The sequence below is a fragment of the Neovison vison genome, chromosome 12 (genome assembly GCF_020171115.1).
Source record: "Neovison vison isolate M4711 chromosome 12, ASM_NN_V1, whole genome shotgun sequence".
NCBI classification, from domain to species: Eukaryota; Metazoa; Chordata; class Mammalia; order Carnivora; family Mustelidae; genus Neogale; species Neogale vison.
This window is the reverse complement of record NC_058102.1, coordinates 101,666,306-101,684,977: the sequence shown is the minus strand read 5'-3', so window position 1 is coordinate 101,684,977 and position 18,672 is coordinate 101,666,306. Positions and strand designations below refer to the sequence as shown.

The 18,672-nt window shown below is 53.0% G+C and overlaps 3 protein-coding genes across 5 annotated transcripts; 2 read left to right on the top strand and 1 right to left on the bottom strand.

Moving 5' to 3' along the window:
- The first annotated feature begins 81 nt into the window (after positions 1 to 81).
- LOC122892188 (25-hydroxyvitamin D-1 alpha hydroxylase, mitochondrial) lies at positions 82 to 5,767 on the top strand. 2 transcript variants are annotated; one of them, XM_044228378.1, is made up of 9 exons: positions 82 to 1,329; positions 1,977 to 2,167; positions 2,684 to 2,886; positions 2,965 to 3,165; positions 3,252 to 3,424; positions 3,630 to 3,802; positions 4,004 to 4,082; positions 4,366 to 4,563; positions 4,880 to 5,767. In XM_044228378.1, the coding sequence occupies exons 1-9, from the start codon at positions 1,114 to 1,116 to the stop codon at positions 4,991 to 4,993; spliced, it is 1,548 nt and encodes a 515-aa protein (XP_044084313.1). In that variant the 5' UTR covers positions 82 to 1,113; the 3' UTR covers positions 4,994 to 5,767. The 2 variants fall into 2 exon arrangements, with proteins under 2 accessions (XP_044084313.1, XP_044084312.1); XM_044228377.1 differs by having other exon boundaries at positions 3,618 to 3,802.
- Positions 5,768 to 7,655: 1,888 nt separating this feature from the next.
- Positions 7,656 to 12,233, bottom strand: MARCHF9 (membrane associated ring-CH-type finger 9). Its single transcript, XM_044228699.1, has 4 exons — positions 11,821 to 12,233; positions 10,640 to 10,795; positions 9,764 to 9,956; positions 7,656 to 9,501 (listed from the first exon to the last, which is right to left on the bottom strand). The coding sequence occupies exons 1-4, from the start codon at positions 12,175 to 12,177 to the stop codon at positions 9,167 to 9,169; spliced, it is 1,041 nt and encodes a 346-aa protein (XP_044084634.1). The 5' UTR covers positions 12,178 to 12,233; the 3' UTR covers positions 7,656 to 9,166.
- A 3,437-nt stretch (positions 12,234 to 15,670) lies between these two features.
- Positions 15,671 to 18,598, top strand: CDK4 (cyclin dependent kinase 4). Of its 2 annotated transcripts, none has more exons than XM_044228700.1 (8): positions 15,671 to 15,867; positions 16,318 to 16,554; positions 16,705 to 16,840; positions 16,957 to 17,124; positions 17,259 to 17,368; positions 17,620 to 17,670; positions 17,806 to 17,941; positions 18,188 to 18,598. In XM_044228700.1, exons 2-8 carry the CDS (start codon positions 16,337 to 16,339, stop codon positions 18,278 to 18,280), a joined length of 912 nt encoding a protein of 303 aa, XP_044084635.1. In that variant the 5' UTR covers positions 15,671 to 15,867; positions 16,318 to 16,336; the 3' UTR covers positions 18,281 to 18,598. The 2 variants fall into 2 exon arrangements, with proteins under 2 accessions (XP_044084635.1, XP_044084636.1); XM_044228701.1 differs by having other exon boundaries at positions 15,770 to 15,867; positions 16,420 to 16,554.
- The last annotated feature ends 74 nt before the right edge of the window (positions 18,599 to 18,672 follow it).

Sequence of the window (18,672 nt, the reverse complement as noted above, 5' to 3'; positions counted from 1 at the left end):
CCTGTCCACTTGTGTTTACTTTGCAGTCCTGGAGATAACGTGTGTGCATGTGCCCCTGCCCATGCTGCTACTTCTTGGGAAAGGCTAGAGCATGTATCACGTGCTTTCTCCCATCCCCAACCCCCAATCCTCTCCCTGCCTGAAACTTGACCTGAGGAATCTGCTGTCTTTATTGTTGCTGTCTCTGGAGAGTCCTGGGTCAGGGTGGTGGAGACCCTCTCCTTTTTCATGTTGACCTTCGATTCCAGAATTTCAGAGCTAACTGACTGGCACAGATCCCAGTGGCAGCAGGGTGGAGGAGTAAGGAGCAGAGAACTAAACTGTGCAGGATTCTGAGGCTAAAAGCAAAAATGGACTGCTGACTAGAAATCCCCCCTCCTCTCAAAGAGGACTGAGTCAGCTGGAGATTCAGAGCACTCACGTAGCCCTTCTTCCAGCTAGGAGCCCAGAGAAATCTCTCAACTTTTCTAATTTGTAAAAGGTTCCTTTGTTTCTGCTCCTGAAGCCCTAGGTTCCCATGGCTAGAAAGACAGGGTTTGTTGACCTAAAAGACCAACCCCTTCTCAAGGAGCAAAGATGAAGGCTCCTGGAGCCATTTTAACCCATTAACCTACCCACCATCTGCCCAGTGTCAGGTACAGGAGGTAGGAAAGCTGTGGAAGTGCCAGCAAGTTCTGCCTAGCTATGGAGACGGCTACAGCTGTGCCTCTTCCCTTCCCGAAGGCTGAAGGATGGGGAATTCCTGACAATGGTCCCAAGAGGGCCTGGCTCCCTGGGGAAGTAAGAATATTAGAGACTGACTCTGTACCTCAATATCCTAAACCTCACCAAAGAGCCTTTACCAGGAAGATATCTTTAGGCAACTGGACCAGTGCACCAGCCCAGAAAGGGGGAACCAAGGCAGACCTCCCTTCCCAAGAGGGTCATAGGAACAAGAGAGCTGCAAGGTAACCCCAGCCCCGCCTACTGTGCCTGGGTGCTAATCTTCAGCTCAACCACTTAGGAGGGGATTGGCTGAGGAGCTTGAAGAGGGGGCGTTGCCACTCTCTCACCCAAAGATTAAATAGGGGCTCAGGAAAGCAAGCAAGATGCCTAGGAGAAGTCCTCTCCATCATGGGTTCCCTGAACCAGACCATGACCCAGACCCTCAAGCTGGCCTCCAGAGTGTTCCAGCGCGTCCACTGTGCTCCCAAGCTGGGCACCTCACTGGGTTCCAGAGGCTCCGACTCAGCACCCCGGAGCTTGGCGGACATTCCAGGCCCCTCCATGCCAGTCTTCCTTGCTGAACTCTTCTGCAAGGGGGGTCTGTCACGCCTACACGAGCTGCAGGTAGAGGTGGACGTTCATGGGAATGGAATGCTGGGGAAACAGGCTTTGACAACACCAGAAAAGATGGACTAGTACACAAAGTAGGAGGAGGGCCCGTGACAACAGATACCCATGAATTAGAAAAGTTGGAACTGCGGGTGGTGGTTGGACCTGCGCGGGGTCCATCCCCACACCCAGCAGAAGAGTGCGCTCAAAAAGCGCCTTCTCAGGGTACTGAAGTGGAAGCCAGGTAGGTCTAGAACAAGTGCCGGGGAGGTGGAAATGCACAGTACCTTCCCCACGCGTCGGACTTAAAGCTACAGGCGCTCCTCTTCAGTTACTAGGGGTTTGTTCTGAGATAGTCCACGTGAGGAGCCTTCAAGGATTTCTTCGCCTCGGCTCAGCCCGGGTGACCTAAGAGAAGTCCTGAATATCTGCTTTGTGCAGAGTCCCTCCGTTTTGCCCATCGCATTCAAACTTCTAGGGATGGGAAGTGGGGGAAAGAAAAGGAGGAAGGGTTTGCAGCATCACGGCTATATACTAGCTGGGAGCCGGTGAAGAAACAAGCTCTTTCTTGCAAAACCCAGCCAACACCCTTGACGTTGACAGGGACCAAGCTGGAGGGCCCCGGCTGGGGTCTCCAGTGTCCTCCATGCCGGTTCTCCCAGGTGCAGGGCGTTTCGCGCTTCGGGCCCGTGTGGCTGGCCAGCTTCGGGACGGTGCGCACTGTGTACGTGGCGGCCCCCGCGCTCGTCGAGCAGCTCTTGCGACAGGAGGGGCCCCGGCCGGAGCGCTGCAGCTTCTCACCCTGGGCAGAGCACCGTCGCCGCCAGCAGCGGGGGTGCGGGCTGCTCACCGCGTGAGTCTTCCCTGGCCCCAAAGCCCTAACGCCCGGCTACTGCGTCCCTCTCCTGTAGCTGGTCTGGGAACGGTCTGTCTCGGGGTGTGGAAGGATACTGGCCTCTCCCCCACAACCGTCTGGCACACTGTGCTTCCCACACTAGCCTGTTTCGCTCAGGCTCAGGTAGAACCCCGCCTTGGTCCCCCACCCATCTCCCTATCTTTGGAGTCCGGAATCCTGGAAATCTGTTGAAGGGGCGAAGGTACCAGGACCTAGATGGAATGTAAGATTCCGTGACTCAAGTTACCCAGGAACGCAGCCCTCCCTGCCCCCCAGCCAGGAAATGAGTAACGAGGAAGGGGGACGGAAAGCAGGCGCAGGCAGGAGCAGGGTTTTGTACCCCAAGGGAGCAGCTGCAATCCTTTTCCTGGCCACCCGAGCCGAATACGCTCCATCTTCACCGCAGCCAGCCCGGTCGGCCGCCTCCACACACCCCCATCCGTCCTGATGCGCCCCCTCTCTGCACACCCGCAGGGAAGGCGAAGAATGGCAGAAGCTCCGTAGCCTCCTGGCCCCGCTGCTCCTCCGGCCTCAGGCGGCCTCCCGATATGCTGGGACCCTGGACGACGTGGTCCATGACCTTGTGCGGCGACTGCGGCACCAACGGGGACGCGGTGCTGGGCCGCCCACCCTGGTTCGGGACGTGGCTGGAGAGTTTTACAAATTTGGACTAGAAGGTGAGTCCCAAGACGGGGAAAGCGTGGGAGGCTCCCGCCTGGTCTCCGGGTGCCCTGACAGCGCCCCCTCCCGCCCAGGCATAGCGGCGGTGCTCCTGGGTTCCCGCCTGGGCTGCCTGGAGGCCGAAGTGCCTCCCGACACAGAGACCTTCATACGCGCGGTGGGATCGGTGTTTGTGTCCACGCTACTGACCATGGCGATGCCGAGCTGGCTTCACCGCCTCGTGCCCGGACCCTGGGACCGCCTCTGCCGAGACTGGGACCAGATGTTTGCATTTGGTAAGGCCCAGAAATGAAGTGGGGATAGGGCAACATAAAGCTGTTTATGGATGGTGAGGCATCACTGTACCTTCTCCCCCACACAGCCCAGCAGCACGTGGAGAGGCGGGAGGCTGAGGTAGCCTTGAGGAGCAAGGGAAAGCCTGAGGAGGACTTGGGATCTGGGACACACCTGACCTACTTCCTGTTCCGGGAAGAGTTGCCTGCTCCGTCCATCCTGGGCAATGTGACAGAGCTGCTACTGGCTGGAGTGGACACAGTGAGTTTCTTCTCCATGTTGGGAACCCACTTCCAGAGCTTAGCCTCTCCAGTTTCAGGGGCCACTTTGCCGCTGCAGGGGATCCACTGCGACCCTTTTGTCCAGCTTGGCTTAACATTTCCTGAACTCCAGACGGCCTCATATTCTGCCCCCTTTACTGGCTGTCCACTCTCAAAACATCTGAGACTCTCAGCTTTCCCCCCAGGTATCCAACACACTCTCCTGGGCTCTGTATGAACTCTCCCGGCACCCTGAAGTCCAGACAGCTCTCTACTCTGAGATCACAGCGGCCCTGGGCCCTGGCTCCAATTCCCACCCCTCAGCTACTGCTCTATCCCAGCTGCCCCTGATGAAGGCAGTAGTCAAGGAAGTGCTAAGGTGAGGGGACAGGAGAGGAGAAGCTAAAGAAAATGTTGGGAAGGGTTGGGGAAGGAGATGATGAATGGGAGTGGGGAGGAAGTACAAGGAAAATACATACTCCTGACCAAGAATGGCTTTGGATGTCAAGGGCTTGGGGTCAAGAGGAAGGCTACAGCCCCCAGCCTCACCTTGCTCTTTCCCTCTTGTTCTGCAATCCAGATTGTACCCTGTGGTACCTGGAAATTCCCGTGTCCCAGACAAAGACATTCGCGTGGGTGACTATATTATCCCCAAAAACGTGAGTAGAGCCTATGGGCCCCTTTTGTTAAGCCATCCCTCACAATCTTAGGCCCCATCTTGTTTTCAAACACTCCATATAAGCCCTTCACCTTCCCTTTGGCCTGAATGCCTCTCTCTGAAATGTAATGGGGCAGTGGAGCAATCATTCCAAAATTAGCCCCAGAAAACTTACCCCATCACCAACCAGCGCCTGCCTTTTCTCCAATCCATATATCCTCTTTCTATGTCCCTCCCTGCTTCCATGGGCCCAAACTGACAAATTTATGTTCCTTCCCCATCAGACGCTGGTCACATTGTGTCATTATGCCACTTCAAGGGACCCTACCCAGTTTCCAGAACCAAATTCTTTTCATCCAGCTCGATGGCTGGGGGAAGGTCCAGGCCCCCACCCATTTGCCTCTCTTCCCTTTGGTTTCGGCAAGCGCAGCTGCATGGGGAGACGCCTGGCAGAGCTGGAGCTGCAGATGGCTTTGGCTCAGGTGAGTGATCTGGACATACCTTCCCCAGACATGAGAGACTCTGACCCTCTAAAGCTATGAGGTCTTCTGACAAGCATAGCAAAATGTATGAATTGGTAAACCTAATCCTCTGAAATTTAGCAATCCTGTTTTAAGTCTAGAGTGAGCAAGGATATTTGGACTATTTTTTTACCCTGCCATAATCCCTTAAGAAATTCCTACTGACCACGGGTGTCATTTCAGATTTGACCAACCTAACACTAATAATACACTTTAGCAATCAAACCCACCATTATAGACCCCTCCCAAAGTGAAAGCCTTCTTCTTCTCTTTCCAGATCTTGACCCACTTTGAGGTAAAGCCTGAGCCAGGTGCTGCCCCAATCCGACCCATGACCCGGACTGTCCTGGTACCCGAGAGGAGCATCAACCTACAGTTTGTAGACAGATAGTCCTGTGGAAGGAGGCTATCATCATCACCCTTTCTCTCATTGTAGGGATTTATTAGCCACAAGACCAAGAGATATGGATTCCCCCTGAGACCTATTTGACTAGACTGGTTGGAAGGACCCTAACAAACTGCTTGAGGCAGCCCTGACCAAGGTGTGAAATATGCCTTGACCTGACCCTTCGGGTCCGGAGAAAACCAGAGTCCCTTTGCCTACTCAGCTTTTCTCCTGGTCTCAATCATGCACATCCTTCAAGGGCCAGCTCAGATCTGAACTCATAGTGTTGGGTGGCCTGAGGAGGGATTCCACCACTGCCTTTTTGGGCTTCCACAGTGTTCAGGAACTGCTGGGTAAGCCCTTACCACCACATGAGCTCAGTTACGCATCTGGTCTGTACCTGGTTGGTCTTTTCTTCTTGTATGTGAGCTCTTTGAGAGGAAGAATGAGACTTTATTCCGACTTTATATCCCCTGAGTGGGTGGTGCCATACAGGCTCTCAGACTGAATCTGGACCATGTGGCAGAAGGGATAAGCAGCTTACCAGGAACTGTCTACTCTCCTTTTTCTTCATCTTCTCTCTAGCAAGGTGAGTCAGCCCTCACCTGGTTTATGATGTTTTAAAACTCTCCTTGACTCTCTGGTCACCATTAGAGGTTGGCTTGTCCCCACTTAGTTCCTGGGCAGAGACGCCTTTGGGCCTATACCTGCGTAAGCCTTCCTTTTATATATTGGTATTTTTTAATATTCACAGTTTTGAAATAAAAGAATCAAATGGTCCATCCTTGGTTTTGACTTACTTCTCTTCCATTTCTACTTCCTACAAGTCCAGGAGGCAAGACCCTCACCCAAATCCGCTGCTTTGATTTCTCTTGTCCTGGCAGTGACCTCCATAACAATGGGAGGTCTAGACACCTGGGAGAGTGGTTTGCCTCACAAACCCAACACGTTTCTGTCTGTACTGGGAAGAGCCAGAGTCTGGCTCCCTGTAAGAGATTAAGGGGGTGGTGGTGAAGAGTAATGCCAAGGGTTAGCCTGTAGAAATGGGTTGGGGAGCTAGGGATTTGCAGAGATGGCCAGAGGCAATTGACTCTGGTGGAAGTTCTTCCGGAACCCGGACTGCTAGGACCAAAGAGTATCTGCCCTCTCTGGAAAAGTTGCTCTGAGGTAATTTTCTTCAGAGAAAGACAGGGATACATGCACAGAAGTGAAGTTAGACAGACAGGATGAAAGCTGAGTGTGGAGGCAGCCAGAAGCCCTGGGGCACTGAGGCAGAAGCAGGTAGGGCAGAAGGATCCTCTGTTTCCCTGAGTCAGCATTCTCTGGGCCCCCCCAGAGGCTGGGCACAGTTCTCCCCTTGCAATGTATACAGATTAACTCATCTTCCATACAAATAAATCTCTCAGCACACTCCCTGCTTCCTTTCTCTAGCCTAGATTACCCTCCCCATGTCAGGACTTGCCCCCCTGCCTCCTGCTCCTCTCCATTCCAATTAGCTGGATGGAGATGGAGACACTTCCTCCTCCACCAGCTTGGCCCCCTGCCCTAGACAGGGCTCCTTGACTACAGACACTGTTTGCCACTGGGCCTTCTGAGGGCATCTATCTTTGTAAGATCTAGAGAGGGGCACAGTTTACCCGAGGCCTTATGCAGAGACCAAGGTTTTTGTGCCTTCACTGCCCCACCTCTTGACTCTTCTACTGTATCTCTGTCCACCCCCACTCCCCTTGACTAAGCTTAAGTTGAACCTGAGTGCCCTTTTAGCACTTTTAGCACTGAAATTTGAGGGAGAATAAGCCCAATTTCCTCTCACACTCTTTCCCCCTGGAATCAGTGATGGGAATTCTGTACACCCACATTCCTCATCGGGCAAGTATGACTGATTTACTTGAGGAGGATAGCAGTTCCCATCATCCCTTCGTGACAAGAGTCTCTTTAGGTTGGAAAAAGGGAAGGAGAAGGGACCATACTGATTGCTGGTCCCAACCCCCATACCAAGCAAGACCTCCAATGGTACTGAAAGGGAGGGAAACATCCTATCTCACTTGGCCCAGTTTTAGGGCACAGAGTGGAACTGGAGAAGGTGTGTTTGTATTTGTGCGTTCTTCAGTACATCTAAGCTTCCATGGAGGGCCATCATGAGAGACAGTCTGGGTCTGGCACAAGAAACCCCACCTGTGGCATACCTACCAGTCATATTTGCCAGGATAGATTGCTAGTAGTCACTCTGATTTGCTCTCTCCTTTCTGACCTCCACCAGCTATTTTGTGAACAGCAAATCAGGAAAGTCTGGCACTTCTGTCTTCCCAGGTAGATAATATGGAAGGTTGTCTCTCTACAGAAATAATATCCCACTGGAAAAAAAATGGGGCAGTTGGCCTCTGTCCCCTCTTTCTGATCTCCTCAGAGGTTAGAAGTGATATACCTCAATACTTCCAGGTGACTCAAACCTGAGTCTAGTTTCAATGAGAACATTCCCAGGTACGTCTTGGTGCCAGCACCATGGACAGCAGCCAAGACCCTTTTAGGGAAGGACGGGGAAGACCATTTCCAAGGCAAGGATGTGTGACCTTTAGTCGAGAAGCATTTCCCCCAAAACATCCCCAGGGAGCAGGCAGAACAGAACCTTCCTGAGAAAAGGACCAATAATAGGAAAGGCGTCTGGATCTGACTTAACAATGTATGAAGTAATTATTTTAATTGCTGATGAATAGTTCACTTAAAAGACACCATAATTCATATAATACACAGCCCCAAGGCCTCAGGAGAAAGGAAGCAGGCCTCAGGCTGACCCACATTTTAACCAGTCCTTCCCAAACCCTTTCTCTATAACAACAGCCCTCTACACTGCTGCCTCCAGGCACAACACCTTCCAGTGAATACCACTAGCTGAGGCACACGGTCAGACCTGTGACCCTGAACTGCCATAGAAGAAGCTTAAGCCAAGGTTGGAGATCCATAACTTTGGGACATTCTGTCTCACTCCAAATAAGTCCAGATTCATTTCACACCACTTCCCTGGGTGGAACACATTATCTTGGAAGGACTGATAGAACCCACAAGATCCCCAGAGCAAGAAGGATAGCTCCATCCTTCCCCAGCTCCCAGTGTTTCGGGTGTTGCGGGAGCTCTTATTTTTTTTTTGCAAATAACCGCCATCCTTCATATTTGCAGTTTCTATTTCCCCCCATATTTCCATTTGTATTATGACAGTCAACACAAATTTCCAAGGCTCTGTGAAACTCCAGGTGAAAAACACATTCTGGAATTTGTTAACCAGCTACTATTTGAAACAAATGGACCACCAACTAGTCTAGAAATCTTTTTACGCCATCATTAATTTTCTTTGCAATGGCTTTCAACCTGTCCCTCATTTATCCTCATTCCAACCCTATGAGGTAGACAGGAAAGCCACGGCGGAGAGATTTTTTTTTTTTCCTAAATCATACAACTTGCAGGTGGCAGTTCCACCCCTTAGACACCTCTGAGCACTGCCACCTAGCAGCCACTGTGAATTATTCGCCAGCAAGTGGGAGTTACACCTCCAACTCAGAACCCACTGCTGCATTTAGGATTTGCAACCTCTGCAGAGAAACCTCCCCACACCTCCCAACCCTCAGAAAAGCCCCAGATGAGAAAGGAGTCTCCACGTGCATATAAATGATTCTTTATGCCCTCCCCCCATGCAATGGGGGGGTGGAGCAGGGCGAGGTCCCCCCCTCCCGCCCTCATGCAGGGAACGGGAGGTCAATGTATACTAGTCTTATTGCCAGCTGCCCTGTGGCCATAGGGTGGGGAATAAGGGGTCTAAAACCCCTTTCTTCTGGCATTGGTCCCCCTTCACCAAGTCACCATGGTGGAGCTGGGGACTGGAGGCCCTAGGAGCTGAGGTAAGGACGGTTCTCTAGGGAAGAAAAGATGCTCTCCCCACCTGCCCACTGGCTGCCCCAAGATGAGTGTGAGGAGCTATCGGTAGGGGGCTGGAATGTCATCCAGGTGTCTCTACCCAGTGGGTAGCACAGGCCAGACAATGTCTCCAGCTTGAGGTTGCCCCCAGAGATCCTCAGTGGTGGGGGCAGTGTGCCCTAAACACCTTGTCCAGGAGGTACCTCCAGCAGCCATGACAGCTCATCTCTGGCCAATGCATCGACTCAAGATCCCTGCTCCTGGAGTTCAGTTTCAGACTGTGGTGACTCTCATGACAACCTCTCGGCCAGAATGGGAACTGGAACGGGCATCTGGTGGCCGTAGCTGTCCAAGGAGGTGCAGGATTGTGTAACCACAGCGCTGAGGCAAGAGCGTCCGCATGCGCTGGGCAGCCGGGGGGCGGCTGGTGGCCCCAGAGGGGGGGCCCGTCCGTGAGGTCCTGGGGCCCGGCTTCCCTGCCGTCCCTCCCCCTGCATCTCCTCCAATGTCCTTGGTCTTGTCGTAATTCAGGACCTTCCACTGCTGGTTCACTGCCTGCCAGCGCTTAAAGATGCGGTAGACAGAGGAGCCTTCGTGGACGATGAGGCCTGAGCAAAAGGGATAAGAAATCCAGGGTCACCTGCTGCCCAGTCCTAGGCTAGAGATACTAAAGCAAGTATTTCTCCAGAGTAAGGAGATGGGGTCTGTAAAAGGCCTGAAGAAGCAGGGAAGGGAGGGGCACCAAGATAGCCCTCAAGGCTCCCAATGGTAGAAAATGTGGCTGTGGAGCTGAAGGAATGGGCAGGGAAAGTCAAGTATGTGAGTTGAAGGAAAACACTGAGCAGGTAAGGGGGAGAGAGGTGCCCTCACCTATGCAGACGACATCCATGAAGCCATACATGCCGTAGCAGATCTGAAAGAGCAGATCCTGCCGTTGCCACTTGGCTGAAGGGCTGAGTGAGGACCAGATGAGCCAGGAGATGCTGGCAACGAGGAAGAGAGAGCCCAGTACTATGGCTGCAATCTGGACCTTCTCGATGACCGTCAGGGAGATGGCCTGCCACTGTGTGGGAGAAAGGGCTCCAAAAAGTCACAGAAAGAGAAGGAGGGCCAGGTGATGAGTGGCCCTAAAGAGGAAGATGCTGCAGAGCCCTCCTGACACCCCTTCAGGCAGGATTAGCAATCTGTCTCCTCTGCCCTGATCAGACCTAGTACGGAGCACTTTTCCCTTTGTTTGAGACCATTTCCCATCTTATTTTAGAAAGGCAGGTTCAGGCAAGTGCTCTGAACCCAGACCATCTAGGTCTGAATTCCAAATCCTAACTCCATCACTTACTGGCTGTGTAACTTTGGGCAAGCTTTTAAATCTCTTTGAGCATCGTTGTCCTCATCTTTAAAATGGCATAATTTTATAACTAACAGGATTATTATGAAGATAATACTATACACCAAGAAAACCATGAAAAACACTACAGGTTTGCTATCATCATCACCATCTTCTGCTGTTGCTGCTTTTTTTTTTTTTTTTTTTTTCTGTCTCAGTGCCTACAACAGTGCCTGGAATACAGGGACTGTGTAAATGAATAAATGAAGGGAGGATTTACAGGCAGACAGGAGATTGTGGTAAGGGTGGGTAGGAGTAACTGAGGAAAGATGAAACGGATAAATAGGCTCCCTGGAGAGTCCCTGATTCTGACTACTGAAAGGCCTTTGCCCCCGTCTGGAAGTTCTCTCCTCGCACCTCACCTGCAGTGGGTTCTTGGTGCTGATCGCCAGGACCTGGTACTTGAAGTAGCAGAGCTCACAGCTCCAGGAGCCCCTCTCACTGATCCAGCGGATGAGGCAGGGCTGGTGTGTGCAGCGCACTGAGCCGTCGCAGCGGCAGGGGCTCAGGAGCTCCCCCTGGAGGAAGAGTGAGGAGGGTCTTCGTCAGCTGTCACCACCCCACTCCTGTCCACTCTAAGAGAGGGAAACCTCTCCAGGTCAGTCATTCTCCAACGTTTAAAAAAACCTCAAGCCTTTCACCCAAAACAGGGCAAGAGGCTAAGACCACAGCAAAAAAGAAACAACTTAGAGCTCAAGGTAAACTTCCCTGACCAAACCGGACGAAGGATAAAAAGAAAAGGGGTGGGAGAGTGACTGGGTCTCTTCCTCTCCTCAAATTTAGGGAGGGTGCTCTTTAAGGCTTCCCAAATGGAAAGCTACTCCTTAGGATCTGAAGGGACAGGAGGGTCAGAGCTTCTGAGCCATGCCTTTCTCCTCCTTCCCATCGCTGTAAAGTATTTCACACATGTGGTGCAGACTGGGATGGGTTATTGTCCTCAGTTTCCAAGTATCAAAGCGGGGGGGGGTGGGTTCCGGGTGTGGGATTCCTTGATTCCTTTAATCAAGGAATATTTCTCGTTAGGTAGGTACACTCCCAGCACTATCCCGGGACAACTTTGTCCATAACATTTAAACAAAGAGTACTCTTTGGAATGAGATGGAAAGTTACGGAATGGGAAGTGAAGAAAAGTGCCCCATGGAGAGAAATACTGAGTAAGGCAAGGGCGTCAGCAGGGCCCCTCCCTTCAAAGGGGGAACAGAAGCACTCTGCCCACCTCAGAGTTAATAGGCCCCTCAGCCTACAGGGACCCCGGGGTGAGAGAAGTTGGGCAAAAAGGCTCCCCCGTTGATGGGTGAGAGGGATTTTGAGCCCTCCAGGAGAAAGCCCCACCCTTTCCCTGGGAACCCGACCCCCTCCACCCCAAACGTGCGCTCCTCGACTCTCCAGCCAACACCCCCCAACCCCAGACGCACCCGGTACCCACTCTGGGTCCTGGGTCCCGCCCAGCCTCCTCAGGCCCCGCCCCCTGTTCCTGGTCGGCCTGGGCGCCCCAGGTGCGCGCCCCCACCCCTCCCCGCCCGGCCCGGTACCCAGGCCTGACCTGCTCCGGGCCCTGGAAGCAGATTCGGCACTGGGGGGTTCGGAGCCCGCTGTCCAGGCTGCTGCTGAGGGACAGGGCGTCCAGCGCTCCCGGGGGTGGCGGCGGCGGCGCGGGCGGCGGCGGGGGTCCGACCCGCGGCTCCTTGTCGCTGGCCAGGCCCCGGGCCCGCGGCTCCGACCCGTAGTACTCCTCTTCGTCGCCGTCGCCGTCCCGGGTCGAGCAGCCGACGAAGGGCGCCCAGCCGCAGCCGCCTCCCCCGCCCCCCCGGGGCTGCGGCTCGGCCCGGGGCCGCCCCCCGCCCGTCAGCACCAGCAGCTTCAGCTCGTTCAGGAACATGCGGAGCCGAGACTTGAGCATCGTCCGGGCGCCGGGGGGCGGGAGGCGGCGTGCAAGGGGGGCTCTCGGGCGGCGGGGGGAAGGGAGAGGACAGGGCCGGGAAGGGGGCGCGCGCTGGAGAGCCGAGCCCGGCTGGGGTCTTCGGGGCCTGAGAGCGCCGTTCACGGCTGCCACAGCCGGGGTTCCGGGGCTTGCGGGGCCGAGAGGGCTGGTGGCCCGGGGGCGGCGGGGCGGGCAGCCATGGTCGGGGCAGGGGGCGGGGAGGGGGGCTCAAGGTGCCGCGCCCCACGGGTCCGGGTCTGGAGCGGGCCGGGCCCCTGGGGTTACGCGCCCCAGTCCTTCTGCGGCGGGGCCGCCCCCCATCGCGGTCCTGCTGGCTCCAGTCCCGCTCCGGTTCCCGGCTCCGACTCGGCTCGGCCCGTGCGCTCGGCGGTGGCAAATGGCGGCTCCTTCCGGCGGCGGCGGCGGCGGAGACCCCCCCGGAGCGGCGGGCGGGCGGGCGGGGCGGGCGGGGCGGGAGCCGGGGAGCCGGTGAGGGATGGAGGGAGGGGCGGGGCGGGGAGCGGGAGAGGAGAAGTGGCCGCGGCTGCGCATCCCCGCCCTGCCCCGCACGAGCAGGTGTCCCCAGAGGCGGGGGCGAGTGTGCGAGCCAGGGAGAGGGTGGAGGGAGGGGAGTGGCCAAGGAGGGGGGGGTGTGCCCGCGGGTAAAGAATAGGTGTGTTAATGGGGGTCGGGGGAGGGGTGGGAGCCCCTGAGGATGGAAGGTGAGTGGTCAAAGACAGGTGCATCAAGGAGGGAGAAGCTTGTGCAAGATGGGAGTGTGCAAAGAAAGAGCTATGCAAGTGTCTGAGGTGAGGAAGGTGAGCAAGAGATGGACTCAAGCAATAAACACTTTTACACAGAAGACCGACGGCGGAAAATAGATGAGTGTGTAAGGGATGCAGTTGGATTGTATGAAAACAGAATAGTGTAATTGTAATGTGTGAGGGAGGTGAGTGAGCAAGCGAAACGAGTGCTTAAGGGATGAGAGTGTCTTTCCTGGTACTCTCCTGCCCCAACACCCTACACTGAAGTGAATACCACACACACACCTACACGCAAGCAGCTCTTTGGTTTTGCTTTTATGGAGGTCTTGATCCTGAGAACCAGTTCTTCCCCCTCATCACATTATTTCTGCCTTACACTGATATCCTTCCTCTCCAAGGCTGAGGGAAAAGGGATTCCAGAGGAGCCCTTTGGGTCAAACGCACTGGAAAAAAATTAATTAGTAAAAGAGTAATTAACAGGAGAAGGGAGGGTATGGAACCAGGGACAGACTGCCAAACTAAGTCTCCTCAATAAAAGTGATTAAGGAGAGTAATGCTTTAATGAAGTATTCAAATGTTTTGGGTGGATGGATGAATGAATCACAAAGGGGGCTAGAACTCAAGGCAACATAGAGGATGACTTTTATTCTAAAGAATATTCTAAAGGTGAAGCCTAAGTAGACCTTGCTGGGGTAGGAAACCTGCCACAAGGTTTATAAACCAACCAGTCCCAGTAAAAGAGCCAATAAAACATTCACCTCAGGTCAGAAGCCCCTTAGCCAGTTTGGACCTTGAGGTTTTTCTTTCCAGTGTCCCAGCTGCACTTGCCTGCAAAGGCCCAGAGCTACAACTATCAGAATGCAGAGAAGGGGAATCTGTACTGACCTGTATTCCATTTTGCCCTGGAGGGTGGTTTATAGTCATCTCAAGCCTGAGCTGTTATATCCTCCATTAGATGGTTAGGGAGAATAGAAGTTAAGGTGGAAGAAGTGGCCAGCGGAACCTGGGTAGCTCAGTCATTAAAATGTCTGCCTTTGGTTAAGGTCACGATCCCAGAGTCCTGGGATAGAGCCCTGTGCCAGGCTCCCTGCTCCCAGGGACTATGCTTCTCCCTCTGCCCCCACCCCACCCCATTGATCTCTCTCTCTCTCAAATAAATAAAATATTTTTTTTAAAGCTGGAAAGTGGCAAATAGAGCAATAAAATGGTATTAGATTTTAGACAATTTCTTGAAAATGAGATACTGATCCCTTTCTTCTTTATTCTCATTCCCATAAAGGGTTAGGAGATCAGAAAGGAAGCTGGAACCAGTAACCAGTAAGACAAAAAAAGTCAAAGAAACCTCTCTGTTTTCTATCTTAAGTGTCTGTGAACAGAAGCTATTTAGAAAAGTCTGTGTTCTGGGCAGGAGCAAGGGCTAAGAAAGCTTGCAATGGGGAAAAGAGAGAAACAGAACGACCCCAGACAGGGTTTGTAGAAGAGCACAAATGGTTCTCATGCAGTGCCAGGGTCTGAGGTGGTGGTGGAAGTAACTTTCTTGCATATGCTCACTCCCGTATCTATCCATCTACATATAATGTGTAAAATACACATATATACACATGTACAGATACACATATATCATAGCATCTTAGTGTTGGAAAGAACCTGAAAGGCTAAATATTCCTGTCTCTTGCTCATTGATACCTTCTCTGCCAGAAAGCGTTATTTTAACACTACCAGGAAGGGGTGGAAGTTAGAAGAGGGGAGGGCATTACCTTGACACTCTTCCTGTTGGATTACTGCATTAATCTACCCTCCATCAATCCTTTATTTTTTTTTTAAGATTTTTTTTTTTTTGACAGACAGAGATCACAAGTAGGCAGAGCAGCAGGCAGAGAGAGAGGGGGAAGCAGGCTCCCTGCTGAGCAGAGAGCCCGATGTGGGGCTCGATCCCAGGACTCTGGGATCATGACCTGAGCCGAAGGCAGAGGCTTAACCCACTGAGCCACCCAGGCGCCCCTCCATCAATCCTTTAATCCTAGTTTTGCCCTCAAATGGGTATTGTCTACTCTCTTATACGACCACACACACTGTTGGCTACATCTTTACAGACAGCCTCATCATTACTTTAAAGGGCTAGTGACTGAGATACCAAAAAAAAAAAAAAAAAAACCATCCGCATGCACACAGGAAGCAAGCATTCAGTAAAAATTTGTTGAATGAGTGAATGAATGAAACAAAGACACAAATGAGAATGTTTTCCCACGCAGTGAAGCACAGAGGCGACAGCAGCACCTCTGGCTCCCCGTCCCATCCTTCCGATCCCTGACCAGCATATAGAGAATGAGAGACGTGTAGTGTGTAGTGAGACTGGAGCAGCGCTCAGGATCGGCCTGCAGCCCTGAGTTGGGAATCTGGGTGGCCCAGGTTGCCATGGCACCGCATTGGACTCCACCCTCTCTCGTCTCCTCCGCGGCCCGCCCCCCCCAACCCCCGCCGGGGTCTGGCAGTCAGTCACGTGTGCCGCCGCGTAACCACACCTCTGCTCCTCAGAGCTAAGTCAAGGGGTCACGTGTGGTAGCAACAGATCACGTGGTTGCCATCTCCCCACTCCGCCCCCTTCCCCTCCCCGCCCCCTTCCCGGTCATAGCCTCTCCTGGGTACTCCTCTGCGCATGAGTGGCTTGTCACGTGCCCCGAACGTCCGGCTTTCGCTCCGCCCCGCCAGTTTCCGCGCGCCTCTCTGGCAGCTGGTCACATGGTGAGGGTGGGGGTAAGGGGGCCGCTCTAGCTTGTGGCCTGTGTCTATGGTCGGGCCCGTAGCGTCCCGCTGACCCGTCCAGAGCTCGAGTGTATGGCGCTGCAGGATCTGGCTCCGCGGCCCCGATAACGGGCCGCCCCCGCAGCTCCCGGCACGGAGTGAGGTAAGTATATCCCCTTCCCAGGAATGGAGACGGTTTTCGCTCTCCACGGCTGCCTACGCGGACAAGTTATGGAAGGGTCGCTCGACGGCGGGAAGTGGGGCAGGGTGTAATTTGTTCCTTTGTGGTCATTTGGAGGTGTCATTTTGGGGCCTGGATGTCGGGTCTTCGATGCGGGGGGTGTGTCGTGTGAGATGGAACCCTGTGCGGGGCGCGATGGTCCGTCCCAAAGGAAAAGGAATTTTTTATTTTAGGGTTTTACGTGGCTGGAGGGGTTGGGGTTAGAGTCCTTGTGTTGCCTGAGGGGCTAGCCTCAAGGAAGATTGGAGAAGGGACGAGATGGTGGTGGGGTGTCTTTGTGATGTCTTTTGTGGGAGTCACTTTATTGCTGTAGGTTCATACCATTTGAACTCTGGAAGGGATCGTCGGTGGCAGGGGTCTTTGTGATTGTAGGGTCTTCTCTGTTCTGAGAATGGCTACTCCTCGATATGAGCCAGTGGCTGAGATTGGTGTTGGTGCCTATGGAACGGTATACAAGGCCCGTGATCCCCACAGTGGACACTTCGTGGCCCTCAAGAGCGTGAGAGTCCCTAATGGAGGAGGTGCTGGAGGGGGCCTTCCCATCAGCACAGTTCGTGAGGTGGCCTTACTGAGGCGGCTGGAGGCTTTTGAGCATCCCAACGTTGTCCGGTGAGATGGTGGAGGGTTAGAAGTGGGTAGTAAAGGGGAAAAGACAACTTTCTTTTGGTGGGGAGTGGTGGTCAGGAGAGAAGTGGGGATCCTGAGAAAATAGGGGGTCCAAAAGGATTGATCAAGTGAGTGACCATTTGTTCTGGCCAGGCTGATGGACGTCTGTGCCACCGCCCGAACTGATCGGGAGACCAAAGTGACCCTGGTGTTTGAGCACGTGGACCAAGACCTGAGGACATATCTGGACAAGGCACCCCCCCCAGGCTTGCCAGTGGAGACCATCAAGGTGAGTAGGGTGGGTAGACATAGGAGGTACATTGAGACCTTTGTAGTAGAACCTGTTCTGATTTCAGGTATGGTGCCTAGATTCCAGTTCCTCTGTTCCTTCCCCTTCCAAACCAGGATCTCATGCGCCAGTTTCTAAGAGGCCTAGATTTCCTTCATGCCAACTGCATTGTTCACCGAGACCTGAAGCCAGAGAACATTCTGGTGACCAGTGGTGGGACAGTGAAGCTGGCTGACTTTGGCCTGGCCAGAATCTACAGCTACCAGATGGCACTTACACCTGTGGTCAGTAGAAAGATGGGGGTAGGAGAGTGGTTGACCATAGCAGTTGAGAAGTCATGGGCTTTGTTATTTTAGTCAAGCCGTTGTGGTTCATCGTAACCCATAGGGTCCTCATGTACTTTTCCGATTCCTGTAAGGTTGTTACACTCTGGTACCGTGCTCCAGAAGTTCTTCTGCAGTCTACATATGCAACACCTGTGGACATGTGGAGCGTTGGCTGTATCTTCGCAGAGATGTTTCGTCGCAAGTATGAGACCCAAGTATCCTGAATTCTCTTGAGTTTCCTAAATCTCGTAATCATAAACCACATCCATTCCCTGCCTATTCTTTCATTTAAGTATCACTGACCATTTTCTTCCTAACCAGAAACTGAAATGTCCTGGATTAGGAACTTCACATCCTCTCCTGTCTGTACCCTCGGTTTTGAGCCACTAGCAAAAATTACTCCACTACCGTATCTTTTGAGAATGACTGCTACCTGTGTTTTTCTTACTTTAGGCCTCTCTTCTGTGGAAACTCTGAAGCTGACCAGTTAGGCAAAATCTTTGAGTAAGTGACCAGCATGGGGAAAACTTTCTATTCTCAATCTTTTTTCTGCTGAGCCCTGGGTGGCAGTTGGCTCTGCCTCTGGAGTTGTGGGCTGTAGAAGGACCCTCTTGACCAGAGCTCTCCTGTTACCTATAGCCTGATCGGGCTGCCTCCAGAGGATGACTGGCCCCGAGATGTGTCTCTGCCCCGAGGAGCCTTTTCCCCCAGAGGGCCCCGTCCGGTGCAGTCAGTGGTACCTGAGATGGAGGAGTCTGGAGCACAGCTAATGCTGGTACTGGGCCTGGGCATGGGCACAGGGTGAGGTTGGGGTGGGAATGAAGCAGTATAAAAGGGACCCAGATCGTCATGGTAACTAAGACTTGGTTGGTTCATGGGCGAGTTTTTACTGTTGCTGTGAATAGGCCACCAACAAAGAAGGATATAGAAAATAGCCTATCCTGGTTATTGTTGGGAATGAGCAAGTCTGTCTGTCTTTTTTTTGTCTTCATGGTCTTTGATCTTTGCCTCCCCTTCTCAGGAGATGCTGACTTTTAACCCACACAAGCGAATCTCTGCCTTCCGAGCCCTGCAGCACTCTTACCTACAAAAGCCAGAAGGTAACCCAGAGTGAGCAGTGGAGTGGCTGCGACAGGACTGAGAGAAGAGAAGCTGTCATTTCCCTTTCTTTGAACACTTGAGTGGAGAGCTCCCCAGTTGAGTAAGGCCATCTTGGCCTTCATCTCTGAGGCTATGGAAACAACTCCTCCCACTTTTTACTGAGAATATTTGGCTGCCTTAATGACATTCCCCTCCTTCCCTGCCTTTTGTGGCTTATCCTTCTCCTCTCCCCTTATTTTCATACACCAAGGGGTATGTCCCTTGTTCTCCCCTTTCCTATCTTGATATTGGGATCTTTTTTATACAGGAAAAACAAAACAAAACAAAGAAATACGGTCTTTTTTTTTTTTTTTAAATATTTCTTTCTCTGATGGGTTTTGCCATTTGGGGATTTAGAAAAACCAT